Below are 20,476 nucleotides of genomic sequence, written 5' to 3'. Positions count from 1 at the left end.
ACATTGTAAAATTACACTGTTTATTATTGCTTATATAAAATTCCAAAATTTTAATAATGTAAATGAAAAAAACAACATAACACCTTTCTTACTATGTATGTACTTTGTGATTGATAACCACCTGCTTTTTTATTTTTACAATTATTTTATGATCAATGATATAATATTTCTCATTTTTAATATAAGACAATAAGGTGTTAAAATGCGCACTAACATTATTGCATATGATGGTTAAAAAATAGTTTTTGGAATGTCAAGGTAAATAACAAAGCGAGAGACACTCGGCACTTATTGGCTTCCGGGACTAAGTTTAAATTGATAAATTTCATTAACAGTTTTTCGTAATTCATCGTAAAGTGAAGACAGTCGGTAATCAATAATGAGGGTCGATATGTTCGATTTTATTAAATGCAATGGCTTTAGGTGTAATTTATCTTTTTAATTTTATCTATGTCTTGATCTAATATATAGGTACATATGCTCGGGATTGTCTTTGTTATTATGAGGAAATCATTTGTTATATTTCTTAATATAAATTAAATATATATGCTGCATCATTATCTAAGATCATGTCATAGATTTTATCTTATATTAATTATTTATCGTTTATATTTATTCAAACTTGACACTATAATCATTTATTGTAAAAATTATGACCTTTTAAGTAGGAAATGAAGGAGGATTCCAAGGATATCTTTTCTATTGTTGCCCTACGAATGTTAATCATAAAATGCAAAAGTAAACAAGTTCAATGTGGCATTGTAGTTCAAAATATGTAGTTTGCTCAATGTTTAAATCCAAAAAATTCATTACTTCCAATTACAAAGGAATTTCGAAGTGGTTATATGTAGGTCTTATATGTAATACGAAAATGACTAAGGGTGAAAACACATAAAGATTAGCGGCACGGCACACGGTCTTGGTTTCAAGTCAATAAAGGCCTTTCCCAGTTAATTGTTAATTCGTACGATCTTATTATTTCGACAAGTTTCTCCTACATTTCTTCAAATATGGGATTAGCCGTTATTAATCACTGTCAAGCTTATATCACTAAAAGGACAAACTATCACCGTAAACATTCCAGGGGCTGATTTTTGGGACTGGGTGCCATGCATATGTGCTAGGGATGCTGCATTTTTTTCGCATGTTTAAAAGTATCTAAAAAAAACCATGTGCCGCGTGCCTCTCTGTGTGATTTCGCCCCGAAGTGAGTTCAAATAGCTTAGGAAAATAATTTTTTACGTGTCAAGTAAACTTCGTCACATTTTATTATGTATATGTATATATAAATATAAAACGTACGAGATGGATGTATACATACAATATGTATGAATGTGCGAGGGCATCGACTATATGTGTATATATGTATGTATGGAGATTTTAAAAAACAAATTTTAGAATACCGGGAGTATACGTTGTGAATAGGGATGTGGTGTGGCGACCGATCGTGTCGAGGAGACGCGTTGAAGGGGGGGTGTGGAGCATCTGACATGTGCTCCTGATATTGAGTGAATTGGAACGGGTGGCGTCAGCGTCCCGAAGACACACACACACATTCATTCATCATTTCGACGCGGGCGAACGGCAGGCGTATAATGCCTCATTATTAAAGCCCGGACCCTGAGGGGGCCGTTCATTGTTCAAATGTTGTAAATGCATTGTTAAAGGTTTGCCTAACCTTTTTTACAAAGCATTTACAACAATTGTTTATCCGTACTTTAATAAATAATAATGAGCACTCGACTTTTTACTATTAAAGGTCTGTTCATACCTATCCAGCACGACCCGAATCCTGCAAGTACGGAAAGTATTCTTTAGTACATTCTATATGGACGCGCATGAATGCGTAAATGCGTATGCGCGAATGGAGTATGAATACGTCCATATAATGTACCAAAGAATACTATCCGCACTTGCAGTACACCTGCAGGATACGGGTCGTGCTGGATAGGTATGAACAGACCTTAATACGCGCGCATGCCTGTAAATTACCTTATACTATATTTATATACAACATACAACTTTATTTTCATTCGTGTATCGATTCCTTTCCGAAGCCACCCATTGAAATCAACGGGCACAACACTAGTTTTGAAATAATGAGTGTTTAAGTACGTTTACTTGTTTGACCCAGGGTGCGTGAGAATTATGCTGTGCCTTGGATTTAAATTAATGAGCACGCTATTTTCAAAACGTACATCCGGTGCGTAGCTAAAAACTTTTGTTGTTTGTTATCAGTTTTTATTTTTGTTTTGTTGTTTTCTGCATTCGTAAGTCACGCTACCTCAAGGTGAAGATCCTGTGTAAATATTTAGTGTTTCGGCCGCATCGGTGCCTGAACTCTCAAAATCTTTTTGCCCGGGGCTCTGTTTGTCCACGATTTCGATCCACTAGTGATGAATCGTTCATCTGACGAGGAAAATAATGAACGGCTGTAACCCCTTGACCGTATCGTGCTTATGTAGCGATGCTTTCAGTAAAAACTGCACACATTTGACGTGTGTCGATCATTGAAAAAGTGAGCTAAGAACCTGCCAAAAATGACAGATCAAATAATCATCACCGCCGGATTTAGCTACACGTCTATGTAACTGTTCTACCAAGAAATCGAATAAAATGAACAAGTTACTTATAAAATGTAACTTTAAAATATGGATTTTGTATTAGTTTTTTTCTTGTGAAAGTAAAATTTCCAAACTAGTCTTATATAATTTATATAAAGAGAAATGCAATTAATGAATTTTGTTACCACTGAGAATGAAAAGCTTAAAATAAATATTGGGAAGGAAGTGTGAGTAGAATTGGAAATTAAATGAGTCAATCTTTCAATATTATACCTATACATATGTATACATATGCAGGGCCGCGCCTATACAGATGTGTGCAACGCACACAGGCTGCCGAAAAAAATGAGATCCGAAAAAATTATATTCCTTAAAAATACGAAAAAAGACATCGTACTTTTTAAAATGCATTTATATATGTTGTTTTGTTGTATACTTGTGGATTGCTGTTGCAAGTTACAACTTGTAACTAAAGAGCGGACCAACTTTGCACAGTTCATTGTTCATTGTTCGCCTTGCTTTGTTCATTTTTATGATGAACCTTTTTTATGCTCTCTAGCTTTGTAGTTTGCCATGTTTCCTGGAAAATAGACCCAAAACGCCCTGCTTCCTGGAAAAAGCACGCTTTTGGTCCTACCTCTACTTGTAACACACCCGAACTATAATTCGGGGAAATAACGAGATAATAGGTATAGCTTCGGTCCGCATAGAGCTAGATATTTTATGTTCTATTATCTTTGCGACTGCCAGATGTATTTCTTCAAGGATGTTGAGTATTGGTTGGTCATCGAAAGAACGAAAGAATATATTGTTTTAATCCTAGATGTGGGATTAAAACAATATATTGTCATAAATGAACTTGAAAACGTTTTGTCGCTCTTGTCGTCTGGTTCTGTTCAGAACTAAAAGTTTTGATTTTCTGTCTGTTTTTCTGGATAATTTTTATTGTGATTAAAATTTTCAACACTAAATTTCTCATATAATATTTATCCCAATGTAAGATTTTTGCCCTACTCGCAAGCAATTAATTTTTTTTTATTAATGTGATTTATACAAATGCTGATAAAGTTTGCACATAGGCGGCCGAACTCCTAGGCGCGGCTCTGTACATATGTATATATTTCCAATAATCTACGTTATTCAATTTTGCTGCGCAGATGTCATAAAAGAGTTAACAATTCGTGAGTAAATATTTTTCAAAAATTAAGACCTCAATATTTTCCCCCTGCGTCAAAAGTTTTTCTAAGAAAATTCTACTTACATAGGTACATATCATACGTACGAAAATGTTTATTACACTTTTTTAATATATTAGTATATACATATACATATATGCAGAGAAATTTAATATTAATAGAAGTGCCTTTAGGTGTTCTTTTGTTGTCAAGTGGCATTCTGTCCACGGACAGATCTAAATAATTTTAGCATCAGTCGTATTTGACGCTTGGTGCTCGACGTATGTCCGATAAAAACTTCTCTGTTTGTTTATATTACTCGCAAGATGGGCAAGCATCGGTAAAAATTGCACAATACATTCAAAAACACACAATAAACAACATTTTTATAAGTAAATTGATCCGATTGTATTCCGTGCGATGTAGCGTATTTATAGAGACGTACCGCGTAAAATTGACAACAATTATTTATTCGTAAGGGCTCCTCTATTCTTATTACATCTCTCTGTATATATGTATGTACATGTAGTATATTCTTTGTAACAATATGAAACCTTAAAAAAATTAGCAACATCGTCTCATCCCTTTTCCGTATTTATTTGGTTCACTTTTTAGCGTAAATGCTAAACGTTTCGAAATGAATATGCTAATATTTTATATGACACTTGAGCTTAAGGTTTATTGCTAAGTGGATTTAATGATCGAAAGGGTTGTGAATCGCAATTTACCTTAATGGAATTCTGAAAAAAGCACTAAAATCGACATTTTAGCAATTCAGAAATTTTGTATGTTATCAGATGATATGTATTGTACACATGTATGTATGTACACTGATCATAAATCTCACAGTATTCATTAGTCGGAAGCACACATACCTACACGAATAAACTATTTGACATTTGGAGTTCACCTTTATGTTGATTGAAATGTCGTTTTATTTGTCTGGTACTTACGTACGTACGTATCGGCACTGTGTTATATTCTCTTTAATTTTAAGAGGGATAATATAACAATCGGTCATGATCGTTTGTTTAAATAATGACTAAACATTCAGTGTAAAATACATATGTATGTATTTTAAATTGTTGTTGAGAATTGCTGTTTTACAATAGGAAAGTCATTATTCGCACTCATAAATTCGCGGTAAATAAATAATACTTTGTTCGTTTTTCTTTTCGTTTGGACGCGGTCAAAATAATTAATATTATGTTCGGATAAAAGCATATTGAAAAGTGAATTGGTATTCAAAAGTCTTAGCATTTCATGTTAAATAAAGTAAAAAAATAAGAAAGGCATTTTGAGAGAAGTGAATCATATATAAAATGTACATATTGATTCTAAAGGACTGAACAGATTTATTGAAATTAAAAGGGTTCTCCTTTTAAGGTTCGGCGATTAATGGTTTATTAAATAAATTATGTAGTTAATGCAATTTAATATACATAAATATCAATATTCAAAACGTTTTCACATCATGGAAATTCAAAATATAAAAGTAAAAGGAAATAAGAGATGCTTTTTTCGGATGAACCATTCGATATGCAGTCCCATCAAAGGTCATTATCCTTCTATACTGATTACACACAAATGATAATTTTTCAAAGGAATTTTGTCTACAATGAAAACGGAAGAAATTTTTATCTATTTCCGGTGTCATATTGTACATACATATGCCATATATTCATTCTTATTCAAACAATGCGCAAACCGACGACGCATTCGTTCATTTGAATGTAATGATAGGTTGGGAAATATGAATTTTCCTTATGATATTGACATTTAAATTGATACGGCTTACGACAACGGATGAGACAAATAAACCACAAACAAGCTTTGAAGTCTACCCACTAATTGAATACATCGTTTGAAGTCAATAAATAATAAGAAATTATTTTTTCCTCATGCACCTACATTGTACACGTACATATCTACATACATACATATGGTATTTATAATATATATGTACATAAGTACTACGACGTAGGCATATAAACATATTTTCTATTTCTTTGTTTATTATCACTGTACCTTGAAATTGTTATTCGTTATTTTATAAGATGTGAGAAAGGTTCAATATTTCAAAATGAAATTAGCAGGAATGAAATCAGAGCTAAGGATGTTTGTAATAATATAAATAAATAAAAGTAATTCGGAATATGACCAGTACTATAATATTCACGATGAAACAGGTATTGATACATGTCACAAATATGATAATCGCAATTAGGGATTGCAATACCGGTATACCGGTTTACCGGTAAATCGTCAAAATTTCGCTATCGGTAAATACCGGTAGAATTTAAAATTTACCGGTAATCATAGGAAACTATTTTATCGCAAATTAAGTATACACGCATTTAATTATACGCAAATAGCGTATTGTGGATTAGATTATATTAAATATGGTAATTTTAAATTGATAAATTGACTGACAACACAGATGCAATCAGACGATTGTGTAAATTATGAACGAAAGTTTCAAACTGTCCAAACTTTTAATAATAAATAAATATGATTGGTTAAAAATAAAAAAAAATACAATTTATTTATTGTTACGCAATTCTTATGAATTTATATGAAATTATTCGCCTCAGATTTATTTTAAATTATTTACGGTTAAATATACGGTTTTAGGAAAAGTAGACATATACTGTTATCTAATCCATGAAAAAAAACTTTTTTTTCATTTACCAGTAAATATCGGTATACCGGTAGTACATAGGATAAATTATTTACCGTTTACCTGTATAAAGTTTGACGGTAAATTGCAATCCCTAATCAAGATACAAACCTCAAAGTGAACATATGTGACTGACTGATAATAAGTGTCAAATATCAGCTGATATTCTCAGATACAAATTTCGGATGCATATAAATATATGTCGTTTCTTATATCATTACAAATCTTAATGTGGGTGGGTGCCCTTTTTATGTACATATGTATTTATAGATTATGTATTAAAATAAGAACGGTTGAAAACATCGGAAAATTTTATTGAAAAACAGGGTGCTACCCGACTGCATGGTAAATGTAAATGAAATGAAAACAATCTTTATTTGTGTTTTTATTGAATTTATTTGGATAAAAAAAATTATATTATTTAACGACCGTCCAATTACAAACGTCTTTGACCATCCAGCCAATCAGAAACGAATTCCGGACGCCGTTTCGGTTTTATATATAAGAAGATTAAAATGACTGATAAATTTTAAATAATTGCTGTATAAAAAAACTGGAATATCTTTAATTTTAGGGATAAAAATACTGTTAATATTAAAACCGGTAACTTTGTGACGTTGCCACTTGTGATTCATAAACTTCTCTTAGTATGTACATACATATGTATGTATATATTTGAACGCTATACAATCAGTGATTGTATAGCGTATTAAATATGGTGATTAGACATATTAAACATGGTAATTGTCAATTACTATGTTTAATATGTAAAATGTACCGTGTCTGTGAATCTGTATATGTTATACCAGGGCTCGAAATGGAATTTTTCACGAATGGGAACGCTCAATAATTTTCTAAACTTGCTTTTGATTTTTTTCGGATGTTTGAGAAAGCCTGATGTACAATGATGGGCCATTGTTCGAAGAAGAGTATCTTCAAAAGTCTGCATATGTACATACACAAATATATATAAATACATATATGTATTCATACTATTGTGGCGCATTAGGTTCTTCCTGTAATGCCACAATCATCCAAAACTATAAATAAATAAATAAATAATAGATTAACATCTTTGTTTTTCAGGGTTTCTCAAATTAATCATTACTGATTTACGCTCGCTAAATTCAAGATTTTTCATCAGAGGGACACTGAATAATTTTTCAATTTTGACTCTTTAGTAATTTAGTTCAAATAAGAAAGCCGACAATATAAAAGAGAATAATTGAATTCGGTGACAGGTTTTTTGCAAGTCTCAAAACTGAAACTTTTGTATAAAGCCGTTTTAAATTTGCTGCCGTGCCTGAATGCGATATTTTCCACCTGAGTGAGCGTAGATTGTCGGATATTATTTTAACATATTTATCTGGTAACTTGCGCTCATCATTATTTTCTTAATTTGAATGTGATATATTTGTGGAACTTAATCTACTCTCTTCCATTTGGGCCTCGCTGTGATTTTATTTTACTTTTCCTTTTTCTTTCTCCTTATGTATATTTTTAGGTACTATTTTTTTCATTTTATCATGTTTTTTCTGCCTTGCATTTTTGCTTTTTATTTTATGTATTTTATTTTTGTTTTTCTTTATCAAATGTAGGCCATTGTGGCGCATTAGGTTCTTTCTGTAATGCCACAATGGTCCAAAACTAACTATAAATAAATAAATAATCGGAATCATAAAACCCTCGAATTGAATGGAATTTGGAATCCACTATTTTCAAATAATATTAGCGCACCCAGCTTCTTAAAAAAACAATAGTTTAAATGGTTTTCTGCTACAGATAGATAAATGCATTAGGCGGAATTGAAATGTAAAGCATTTATTTCATTATACTTGCAGTCAACAATTGTGATTCAATATTATAATATTATTTTCAATATTATAATATAATTGAGTCCTTATATATAAAAGTGGCGGAAGTGCAATTTTCAGTTCCAAAAACACTATTCACAAATTGACTTAATATGTCCAGAATCTCGGAAAAGCGGAATAAACGTATTATAGGCCACCAGTATTTTTAAATATTTTTAAACTCAAACATTATATTCCATATTTTGCGAGATATTTCTCGAAATGAAGAAAAGTGGACTTACTACCCTTTCAAATAGAACGGCTCAATTGTTGAATTTGATTTTTAAATGCTTTTTATTATTACGAAATTATGTTCACAATACATTTTATATCTATTTTAATAGATACTGATCTACTGATCATTTTCTATTTTACAATTTAATTTAATTTGGTTAGTAATCATAGTATTATATTATTTTAATGTTAATCTATAGCATAATAGGAAAAAGAGCTCAAAAACCTATTTACAATCCTTATAAATGCTTATAATACATCTAATACATAATATTAATTAAAGACTCACTAAATTCGATGACCTAAAGCAGATAGTGTTTAGGTAATCTGAAATTTATAAAGAAGTATGGAAATTTTGCATTTTTCACAAAAGGGAGCACTAATTTTTCACAAAAGGGAGCACCTTCAATAATTTTGAAAATATCAAAAATATGCTTAGTTTATGAACGGTGATCTTTTGATCCAATCTGCCCGCGCTAATGATCACTAACTGAAGCGCCGGATTATGATATTATATATAGTTAGAAGCCTGTATGTATAGTTTGATTTAAAAAATATGAATCGGCAGTCGAACTAGTGACTTGCAAGTACAACTTTGTCCGATCTGCCTCTGGTTTGGGTGTGAGTAGACGGCTGGTCGTCGAGAAGGAGCAGTCGCCGAAACAGATAAAAGCGAGTTATTGGCCACTCGTTGACCATTCTGAGTTGCGATTGCTCGCCTCCAGTGGGTTGTTTGGTGGTTGTCTAGAATTGGGTGGTAGCTGCCCCTGAGGGCATAGGACCCCCTACGACCAGCCACCATGTACCGGATGACAGAAATGCTGCTGTTTCTAGCAGCTACCCTTGCCACAGCATCCGCTTCCATATACACAGACTACTACTGTCCCATCAGCCCCAACCACACCATGTGCATCTACCAGGTACTGCAACCCTTTCAATTTTTTTTTATCGATTTTGTAGGGAATGATCTTGTTAACGATTTTTTTTAACGATTTTGTAGGGAAATCAACCCTTAAAATATATTTATCATATCTTAAGAATTATAAATGATTTTTTGCATTTAACAGAATTATTTTCGGATGTTTTATATGTAGTATGAAAATTTAAATTATTTTGATTAGAGAATTACCAAGGATATAACACGTTGCACAAAGTCAAATATAAATTAAATATTATATTTGACTTTGACTTTGTGTTCATTGTCGATCATTTTGACTTAAGCGATAACAAATATCAATTATACATACATACATATCTGTGCATATTTTAATAATATAATATAATAACTTTGGGATCATGTCAAATAAAGTCAATTAATTAATAATATGTTTGCCTAAAATATGGTGAATGTTTTAACCCCTGACAAATATACATTTTCAATTTTGTTACCTATAATATGAATGAATACATATGTATATATATATAATTACATATTAGTGAATGGATAAATAGTATGCAATTCAGATTATATATATTTTGGTTCAAAATGATAACAGGTTTTAGATTGATATAATGAATTAAGTATAAATATTCACAGTATATAGATTTAACTGTTGATTTTTTATTAATTCAAATCGAATTTAAAAAAAAAATAATGAAAATTCATTTGTTGTTTAATGAGTTTTTGGATAATAAAATACGTGAATGACTGCCATATGTTAATGTTTATTATTTATCACATGATTAGATTTTTCCGTTTTAATGATCAAATTTTAGCGTAGCCTACATTATTTACATTACATTACAATTATTGTGATTATTTAATATGATTTCATAAACACATGAAAATCAATTTGTAATTTTGAAAATTTAGCACTAAGTATATATAATTTTTGAATTTTTAATGTACACATGTCATTTTAAGTGTAGATAGTTGTAATTCGACGTGAAATGTCTGCGTTTACTATCACTCTGTTTTATTTTATAATAGCTACATTTACATAATCTGCATGTTAAATGTGGATAGTATCGATATACTGTACACTTACCGGTTTTTCGAAAGAGTCGTCAAAGCTTTAAGAAAAGGACAACACACCCGTGCTAACGTTAAACTACAGTGATTTATTAGTTAAAATTCTCCAAAGTTAAAATATTGACCGGACACATTCACGATATTCTTTTATCTTTGTTTATGTTCTTTTCGATAGTAATAATAATACTATTATTATTACAATAAAATAAAAAATACACGTTAAAGTTGTCCATGTGGAAAATCACTAGGATTATTTTAATGTTGAATTAATTTTGTCACATTTTTTAAGTAATGTTCACGATAAGGAAAAATTCCTAGTGTTGAAATTGAACACTTTGAAGCCGTGTATTTATTTATAATTTCTCGCGATCAACGCACTGCTTTCTCCATTAAATACCCCTTTTACGAAGTAGATATTAAATTTACACATTGATAATAAGTACGATAAAAAAATCGATATACATATTTTGATATTTTGAAAAATCGATATACGATTTGATATTTTGATGTAACTATTCGATATACATTATATGTTCAAAACTAGGTTTTATATGAAATTTATTATTAGAATCGTTATTTGCACATACATAAATATATGTACTCGTACATATTATATATTAGTTAATTATTTTTATGTATATAATAGTAAAAGACAAAAAAAAAATAGTAATCATTTTTATTCAAGTCCATCGGGAGACTAATGCAATCCCTATCGTCCATATAAAAAATATATAGATAATGTAGGTACAAATGATAAAATAAAATAAATATAATAATAGTGATAATAAATAAATAATTATATAATCAATAACTAATAATTTATGGTGGTCGGTGTAGCAGTTTCGACCATCGAATATACAGTGATGTATGGAAATGAGTAGTCGCGGTAGCAGGTATATTTTTTGATGATACCGAGACACGATAACGTAGAGAGGCCGCTCTCACCCTGAGAATGTCCTCAAAGTGAACTATGTACATGCCCTTCCACAAACACCTGCGACGCATTGCAACTTCTAGGTAGCTTGAAAAGAGTATGTTATCAGCAGAAATAGGCGCGGAAGTGCGGTGAAACGGGCTCCTATTGTCAATTTCTATTGTTAACCTTTTTTTTGCTCTCTAGAGAGGAACCCATTTATTTCGAGCCCGTGCATCACAGCGCCGGAGACTGGTTATCAGTTCTTGTATTGTACTTTTATCCTCTCCAATGCTTGTATTTTATCCATATTTCTCCAGTATAGAGACTACGCAGTACATACATAAGCACATAAACAATTCTCTCTTCACCTCTATACTGGAGTGGTAAAAGCGTCTTGCTATCAAATTTGATCTTACACAAGGCGTTCTTCTTTGCCTTTCAGTGTCACGATCATTAGAGATATTCTCCGTCAGCAGGTGCCCCAGGTACTTGACTTTCCGCACGGTTTTAAGATTTCGTCAATAATGGAAAACTTAAATTTTCTACTGTTTATTTATTTTTTAACCGGTTTATTAAAGATTTTTTTAATAAACAATGCAACATATTATAATAATAGTTGGTAAATTAATTGAAATAAATAGATAATGTGTAAGAAAAACGGAGTTTTCCATTCATTTCTCAAAGAGCAGTAGTTAGTTTTGGAATAAGATTCTTCATGTATGTATATATGTATGTACATTATGCATATTATGTATATTATGCACTTTATGTATATGTAGGTACATACTTTCCACACAAATCATTGCCCCTTTTAATTTTTAATTTCATTATGCTGTCTAAAAGATTATGGTAAAACACTAGACAATATTTTCCGAACACAACATGTAACAGGTGAAAAACTAACAAAATATTGTAGTATACATACATACATACATATACATATGTATCATGTATAGATTTGAGAGTGTGGTCGTTTAGTTATTCGGGATTTAAGCGAACACACCTCATTTTAAATCAAGCATATATTTGCTATTTAAATAATTAAAATTGATTTTAGTTATTTAAATAATGGGACTTGTCACGTTTGATAACACAGATTCATTATCTACACACAATGAGTCACATACGACATATGTATACACGGTTATACATAGTCCATAATTCGAAGCTCGTAGTATACGAAGCTCATTTAAAATTCAAAATTCTAATTTATTTCGCTTATTTTCGTAAAATTTATAGGTGCGTATAATACGGATGCGAATTTCGTGACTCTTGTTACGCATTTTCTCTCACTTAAAATTATTTATTTATTTTGGAAATGTGTCTATATATATAAAATTAACGTGCGAGTAGGGGTCAAGTTTACACGTTTGACATTTTCAAGGTTATCGTTTGACATTAAGGTCCAATAGCATCAGGTGTATCGGATGCTGTCACACGCAACCGCCACGAGTCCACGTTTCCCGGTCCGCCAAATCCAACCACCTGTGAACCGAGACCGGTTTTTCTCCGGTGTTTCATAATCAAGTTCTATATTTGCTCTCGAAACGTGCCAATCTATTATGCGTTGTAGTTGATCGGGTAGGTGGGTGCCATGCGGGAAATTGTAACGCATTAATCTACCGCCGTTGACAAATTTACAATATGTCGTTCAGATAAATATAAAGTCTTTTGTAGCACAATGCCTTGTTCTGGTTGTGTTTATCGAGTTGTTCGGGCTGTATTCTTTGGTGTTCACCGACAATCGACTTCTTTTTAGCATATCTTTGTTGAGATTTTCTCTATTGTTGTACATATGTACATATGTATATATCTACTGTTGTATGTTTATGTACATAGTAATCGACACTGCTTATACATACAAACATTGAATTGCGTCTTTATTGGGTAGTTTCTATTTTGTAGTATTTATTGAGATGTTTATGGTTTATATTTTGACTGAATTTTAAAAATTTCGAGTGTTTTCTTAAATTCTATAGTATAAATACGTGAGTTTTTTCCGACTTCATACATACACCAAACCTAATGTGACCATTTTTTTTTTGTACTCAAAACGGGACCTCTACCAATTTTTACGTAATAGTATGTGTATTCAAGAAAGCGCGTATTTTTTCATAATATAAATATAAAAAAATATGTTGTTTTATATTTTTCTGATGAACAAAAATTACTGGGTTTGCTTTTAAATAAGAATGAAATTCTTGTCAGGATTTCTTAAAATTGATTTTAATTAACAACATCGTTTTAAGAATTGCGACTTGAAATTGCGTTATTTCGGTCGTCCACAACTTGTTCATCTGTGAAAAAACTCTTTCTACGGGTGCTTTAGTTCCGGGCAGGCATAAAATATATTCAATAATTATACGATATATATATAATAATTCAATAAATATACTCTCTTTTTGAAAACGGGACATTTCGACGTCCCGAAGTTGTGCTTGGGGACAACGGGACAGGCTACCTAAAAACGGGACGGTCCCGTTCAAACCGGGACGTATGGTCACTTTAACCAAACCCAAACATACAAATACAGAATATTCGGGTAAAAAACTGTAAAGTAGGTACGTCCCACGTGGAAAGGATTATTATGTGTCGCTGAAACTAGTGTTTTTTTTTTTTGCAATTCTGACTGAAGCTATATATTTTGATTTTTGATTTTTAAATGCTTTTTATTATTACTAAATTTTGTTCACAATACATCTTATATCTATTTTAATAACTACTGATCTACTGACCATTTTCTATTTTACAATTTTAATTTAATTTTTTTAGTAATCATAGTATTATATTATTATAATATTAATGTACAGCATAATAGCAAAAAGAGCTCAAAAACCTATTCACAATTCATATAAATGCCTATAATACATCTAATACATAATGTTAACACGGTCTAAAGCAACCACATTATATAGAAATTAGCTCTTCGTATTAAATAATAGTATTTACTATGTATATGTATATGCTTATATATAATCATCGCACCCAATCATCGGTCATTGGAGATGCAAACGAAGAGTCAGCCATCAGCTGGGGAATTATGTAGTTGTCGTTTAAAGATAAATTATATTTTTTTCCATACTCCAATTAGAAAAATAGTCGTGTCATCATCGGATATGAATATGTATGTATATCGTACTGAAAAATGTACCAGATGATATATTTTATCACATTTTCAATGCATGAAATTTGAAAAAAATCGATACTATCGGTATTTAATTTTTAATAACGGTATTACCAAAGGGCTATTTTCGTTTAAATACCGATACTACCGGTATCGGTACTTTCGGTAATTGTAATCCCTATGTACATATAATATTTTGCAGCTGGTTGCTATTTTTATGGTAGTGAAGTAGAGGATAACATAACTCGAATAGATAAATCATTACAGGTGAAAAATGCTTAGGTAAATTAAATTTATAAGTGGTGAAATATATTGAAAAAAAATCGCTTTTCTGATACATAATTTATTTAGTGGGAATGATTTATAGTTTAAAATATGTACGACTATGATTTCTGTGAATTAATAACTGCCAATCAAATGTTGATGTATTCTCCTTTGGTTTTATTATCTTTTTATTCCGAAGTCTTTGACGAGAGAAGGAAAAATTAGAAATTAATAAAATATCCATTTTTTTCAAATCGAAATTCGAAAAAGTTTTTAATTAATTTTTTTATTAAGGTAAAATTTAAATAAAAACAACATAAAAATAGTATCAATTTTTTTTGTTTAAATCAGGTAGAATAAATAACAAACCAAATAAAGTAAAAAATAAACATGAAAGCAGTCATAAATTCAATTTACACATTTACTAACCAATTTTATTTTTGTCATTTAATATGTCATACGTGCACATTATTTAGATAAAAATTTTAATTTATGACATCTTCAACAGCATAATTTTCGTGTGTTCAAATATTCAAAAAACGACAACGAGCATTAGACCCATTTAGCGTTCAACGACTAATTGTTAACCCTTTCGTGCCAACGAGCGCTATATAACATACCTATCTTTTTTTTACGCATTTATTGTACAAGGGACAAACAATGGAATATCCTGCCGATATATCGTGATTGTTTCAAGGATTTTTCGTTTTCCGTTTTAGTTATATTATTTTTTCCTAGCAAATGTGGATAAGAAGAGATCAAGGTGCCTCGAGCACACCTTTTTGACCTTTTCTTTTGTATGGGAAATCTTTGTTTAATTTTGCAACTATTCGTCATCGATAGGCAGTTATTAATGTTCATTATACAATAGGTTGATGTAATTTGACAATTGGTGCTAAATTAATTTTGTTTACACGTTTATGTGCGTTAAGAGGGCATTCACATTGATCGAAGTCGTACATATATATTTAAATATTTTAAACCGCACTGCAGACTTGGTCTTATATTATTATTATTTTTTAAATAAAGAGGTATCGTAGGTGTATTTTTGTAAGCAAAGAATTCAAGGTTTGTGTTATTACTTTATTAGTTTTGTTGCATTTTTATATTTGTAGTTATGGGTGTGCCCTGTTGATGTTAACCTTTTAAATAAAAAATAAAGACGATAATACTATAGATGATGGTCTATTTTTTTACTTTTAAGCATACCTTTTGCCCATATGAAAATAAATGGTTGCTTGCCCACGTTATAATAAATTACAAATCTATGAAAATATTCCCTTTCTGTTTATTTTTTTTAAATATATTTTGGGTAAGGTATGATATTAAATTTCATTTCGGATTAACGCAGATTAATTATGTTCTGATTTTTTATTTTTATTTTGATTTTTAAACAATCTTTACATAAATGAAAAATCAATCAACCCAAGATCATAATAGTCAATTGACCTCCAAGATCATGTGATTTAATTCGTTTGGATTACTATTTGGGGTTATTTGCGAGATATGTATAGTTGTACATACATATGTACAACTATAGCATATGTACAAACCAGCAGCATAGCTCGGTCGTTTAGCTTCTGCTTAGCGTCGAGAGGCGCCGGGTTCGATCCCTGGGCCCGGGTCTCGAATGAAAATGAATGATCGTTTCCTATCAGAGCCAATTTTCTTTGATTTCATTTTTGAAACGGTTCCCGGAAAAAAAATTGGCTAAAAATCCTTCCTACCTACTATGTCACCACTATTTGAAGTATGATTGATGTACAATAAAATGTATGTACAATTCATAGATGTCTCGTTAATTTGCGAGTTTTTCAGTGTCTCGTAATTCAACGACTTGTAATAAAAACGCTGCATTTGTAATTGTAATTGTAATTTGTAATTGGCCAGGAAGGCGCATTGGGATTTACCTGTAAGGCCTTCCTGGTATATATTTATGTAAAAATAAATAAAATAAAAAAATGTATATCAATTACACTTAAGCATTCGAGCCGAAAGAGTTTATAATAATTTATTACGTAAACATATCGAAAATACTTATTTGGTTCTCGGATGATTATCTGTAAATGAAACCATTATAGTTATTTGACCAATATCTTATCAATCAATCAATCTTTCCGATTCAATAAAGATTTTCAATATTTACTTACAAAATATGTATTTTATTTAAAAAAATATTACCGTTTGTGTTGGATCAGCCTTTATATTAAATTTACTGGTTTGATCACGTAACATGGAAATATATTTACGATGTGTATTATTTTATTTTTTTAGGGTTTAAGTTCTAGATGTGGACAAGGTTCATATGGAGGGTACTTGACCGAAACGGAAAAGAAAACCATCGTTGACACGCACAACGTCTTGCGGTTGAGGATAGCTAACGGTCAAGAGCATCAGGGTGCACCAGGTCCTCAACCTCCAGCATCAGACATGCAACTGCTGGTAATATAATTTCGGTTTGCAAGCATTCACATAAACACGTACGAATTGTTGTTTGTCCAAAAAGAGATTACGCTTTGCGTCCGAATAATGGCGACCATAATTTGTACCCTTTGCGACTTTCTTACATTTTTATCAACTTTTCTTGGCATGTTTATCTTCCGCATTTACGGGGATATGTTCGTCGTACGTGTGGGATGTAAAAATACATTTCTGGCAGTTTTAAAAGACCTAAAATTTCTTCGGACATCTCAAATTATAATAATAAAAAAAAATCTGTTGGTGTACCTTTCATTTACAAGTCATATATCGTCATACTTTGGACCAAACCTTCTTACTAACAGATCATTATAATTTTGAGGGTCGTTAAATGAATTTAAACCGATTATAATTGTTTTACAGGAATGGGACGATGAATTGGCGAATATTGCTCAAATGTGGGCTGATCAGTGTGTTTTTGAACATGATCTTAATAGAGATACTGGTAAATATAATTATTTATTTTAATAAAGTTTTTAAAAAACTGAATTTCAAACTTGTTATGTACGGGTCTACCTCACGGGCCCGAATGTGAAACGCCCGAAAACGCAAATATCGGAAAGCAAAGATAGAAAATCGAAAGATCTTAAGTCGAAAGATAAAAAAAGGGTGCATGGTAAACGATACATACTCACTTAATTTGCGCGAGCAGGATACAACAGGAACAAGAGGAACAGGCTCTTCCTCCCGTATTCTGCGCGCGCACATTAAACAAGGCTGTATGACAAAAAGAGAGATAATTTCACCGCATGCCACTCATATATATTATATATACATAGTACCGTTTACTATGCACCCTTTTTTGTGATCTTTCGATTTTCTATCTTTGCCTTCCGATATTTGCGTTTACGGGCGTTTCACATTCGGGACCGTGAGGAAGACCGGTTATGTACATAATATATGTACAAACATATGTACATAATATGTAAATACATACATCTTTCAGTACGTTTTAACGTGGGTCAAAATATATTCCAATCGGAAGGAGGAGTACCTTGGGAAGAAGCGATTTACTCATGGTATAGTGAAGTAGAGTTTTTCGACAAAAATCTCGTCGACAATTTCATGTATGTAAATAAAAAAATACTTTTAAAATTGTCATTTGTATTAACTCAATTACTTAAATTTATAATTCTTAAATTTTAGTAACGACAAAGTGACTGATCATTATTCGCAAATAGTATGGGGTAATACTAGGTTCATTGGTTGCGGAAAACGTACTTATCCTCAAAAACACAGACAATATACCTATAGATATAAGAGAGATGTACCCTCTAAAGTAGACATATCAAGCCTTCAAATAGACAAGGAGAGCTCAACGGGTGAAATTGAGGAAAATCTTCGTCAACCTAGGAAAATATATTCGGGTCAATATGTTAATCAAGTGCAACATAACCAGTACTACTCCCATTCCCAAAACTATCACGACAACTCGAATGATGACCAGTGGAAAGCTTACAACGCATCTCTATATCAATATTTTGAAAAGTATAAGAGTTCATTGCTTCACAAGGGAGATTATCTGAAGCAACTAGAAGAATATAAGAAATATCTTGATCAATTGCAACAATTCAATGGAAATCCTCATAGCTTCGAGGAGAGTTCCAAACAGTTTTACGACTTGCAGAATAAATACGAAACTTATAAAAACATTCACGATAGGCAATTGTATTATGAAAAAAAACTGAAGACATTGCAAGCCAATAAAAAGAAGTTGAATCCAGTGATTAGTAAGCATTACAGTTTCACAACTGCTTATCCCGTAATTGCTGGAGTGGAACATGAATACTATGTTTGTAATTATGGACCTACTGGAAACTTTCCCGGAGCCAGGATGTACACCAAAGGACAAAATACATGTTCGGGCCTATGTCAAGGTAAATTTAAACAATGTAAATCAAAATTTAATTTAATAAATTTTTTTCAATATTGTAATATTCATTGCGTTGATTTCAGATCCTATGACCACGCTGTATTATCCGGCTTTGGAGCAGCAAAATGATCCTATTTTATCGTTACTGTATTCTAGTCAAAAGAAGTGACACAATGCTCACATAATTGAATTTTGATGAGACGATTCAAAAGATTTTACACAAAGCTTTCAATAAAATCAAATTCAAACTATGAACATCCAGTCGTTTTGAGAATTGGAATAAATGCATACTTAGTTGGTATCCAACAAAAAATAGCGATTAAGTTAATTTAGTCACTTCCGAGTATTATAATTAAAATTACTGAGTATTAAGAATTAGATATTTATTAGAATTAGTTTTTTTATTTATATATGTATAATAGAAAAAGTATTATGAAATAATAAATATGTACATGCGCTTCAAGATTATTTTTACGAAGCAAATAAAAATGTTTTGAACGAAATACATACATACATGTACATATGTATGTATAATTATATTCAATATTAATTATTGTTTTACGAAAATTAAGTTTTCACAATGCATTTATGTTGAATTAATAGAAACACATACATATGTATAGGTATGTTTTATATATTATGTATATTTTTACATACTCGTTCAGCTAGAATTATTTAAAATACTTGTGCATTTGTATGTGATACACATATGTATGTACATATATGTATGTACGTGCATACATATGTATATGAAACTTTTCACTGGGCTATATAAAACTTTATGATGATATTGCTTTAATTATGGTATTGTATTATTTACTATAAATTTAAAATAAAACAAAAATATATGTTTCTAATTACATGGTTTTATTTCATGGTTTTTAAATATTTTCACACGGATTTTTTATTATTTCACATGGTTTTAATTATTTTAACATGGTTTTATTGATTTTTACACGGATTTATTGTAATATACCGAATCAATTTCATGAAATTTCGCATACATACGAATGTCCGACGATAATGTAATATTTTATCCAAACTAGAGTTGCCTTTCCCCCCTCCAAAAGTTATTTGCAATATTTTTCAAATCATCAGAGTTAATAGAAGCTATATTGAATTAATAGTATATCTTATTTATCCTATTTTATTTTTACAATCAATATACACTCGTCATTACAGATCGCTCCAATGCGACGAGTGTACGATAACGGTCAGAAATACAATAATACATATACAATCAGAATACATAGCATATAACAATTAATCAGTACAGAAATAATAATCATAGAGACATCTATGGATTATTTTTAGATTTTTCTCTACAATTATTATTACAATTT

At 30.9% G+C, this 20,476-nt stretch overlaps 4 protein-coding genes across 4 annotated transcripts in view; 2 read left to right on the top strand and 2 right to left on the bottom strand.

Annotated features, from left to right (window-relative positions):
* LOC143920219 (queuosine 5'-phosphate N-glycosylase/hydrolase) overlaps positions 1-20,476 on the bottom strand; it is a 529,776-nt gene that overhangs the window by 113,987 nt on the left and 395,313 nt on the right. The window lies entirely within an intron of this gene.
* LOC143920212 (uncharacterized) overlaps positions 1-20,476 on the bottom strand; it is a 262,942-nt gene that overhangs the window by 35,786 nt on the left and 206,680 nt on the right. The window lies entirely within an intron of this gene.
* The window catches only part of LOC143920231 (uncharacterized), a 433,558-nt gene that overhangs the window by 356,989 nt on the left and 56,093 nt on the right, over positions 1-20,476 (top strand). The window lies entirely within an intron of this gene.
* On the top strand, positions 9,204-19,987 carry LOC143920216 (uncharacterized). The gene is made up of 6 exons (XM_077442979.1): positions 9,204-9,426; positions 17,057-17,224; positions 17,624-17,705; positions 18,207-18,327; positions 18,407-19,137; positions 19,217-19,987. The coding sequence occupies exons 1-6, from the start codon at positions 9,307-9,309 to the stop codon at positions 19,300-19,302; spliced, it is 1,308 nt and encodes a 435-aa protein (XP_077299105.1). The 5' UTR covers positions 9,204-9,306; the 3' UTR covers positions 19,303-19,987.

This window comes from Arctopsyche grandis, chromosome 12 (genome assembly GCF_051622035.1).
Source record: "Arctopsyche grandis isolate Sample6627 chromosome 12, ASM5162203v2, whole genome shotgun sequence".
Taxonomy (NCBI): Eukaryota; Metazoa; Arthropoda; class Insecta; order Trichoptera; family Hydropsychidae; genus Arctopsyche; species Arctopsyche grandis.
The sequence above is the reverse complement of the archived record's forward strand: the minus strand, read 5'-3'. Positions and strand labels throughout refer to the sequence as shown.

What these genes read in the sequence shown, in the direction of transcription:
- LOC143920216 (XM_077442979.1), top strand. Translation starts at nt 9,307, where the DNA reads ATGTACCGGATGACAGAAATGCTGCTGTTTCTAGCAGCTACCCTTGCC. An exon ending in CATCAGACATGCAACTGCTG is followed by an intron (nt 17,225 to 17,623) that starts GTAATATAATTT and finishes ATTGTTTTACAG; the next exon opens with GAATGGGACGATGAATTGGC. An exon ending in TGATCTTAATAGAGATACTG is followed by an intron (nt 17,706 to 18,206) that starts GTAAATATAATT and finishes TACATCTTTCAG; the next exon opens with TACGTTTTAACGTGGGTCAA.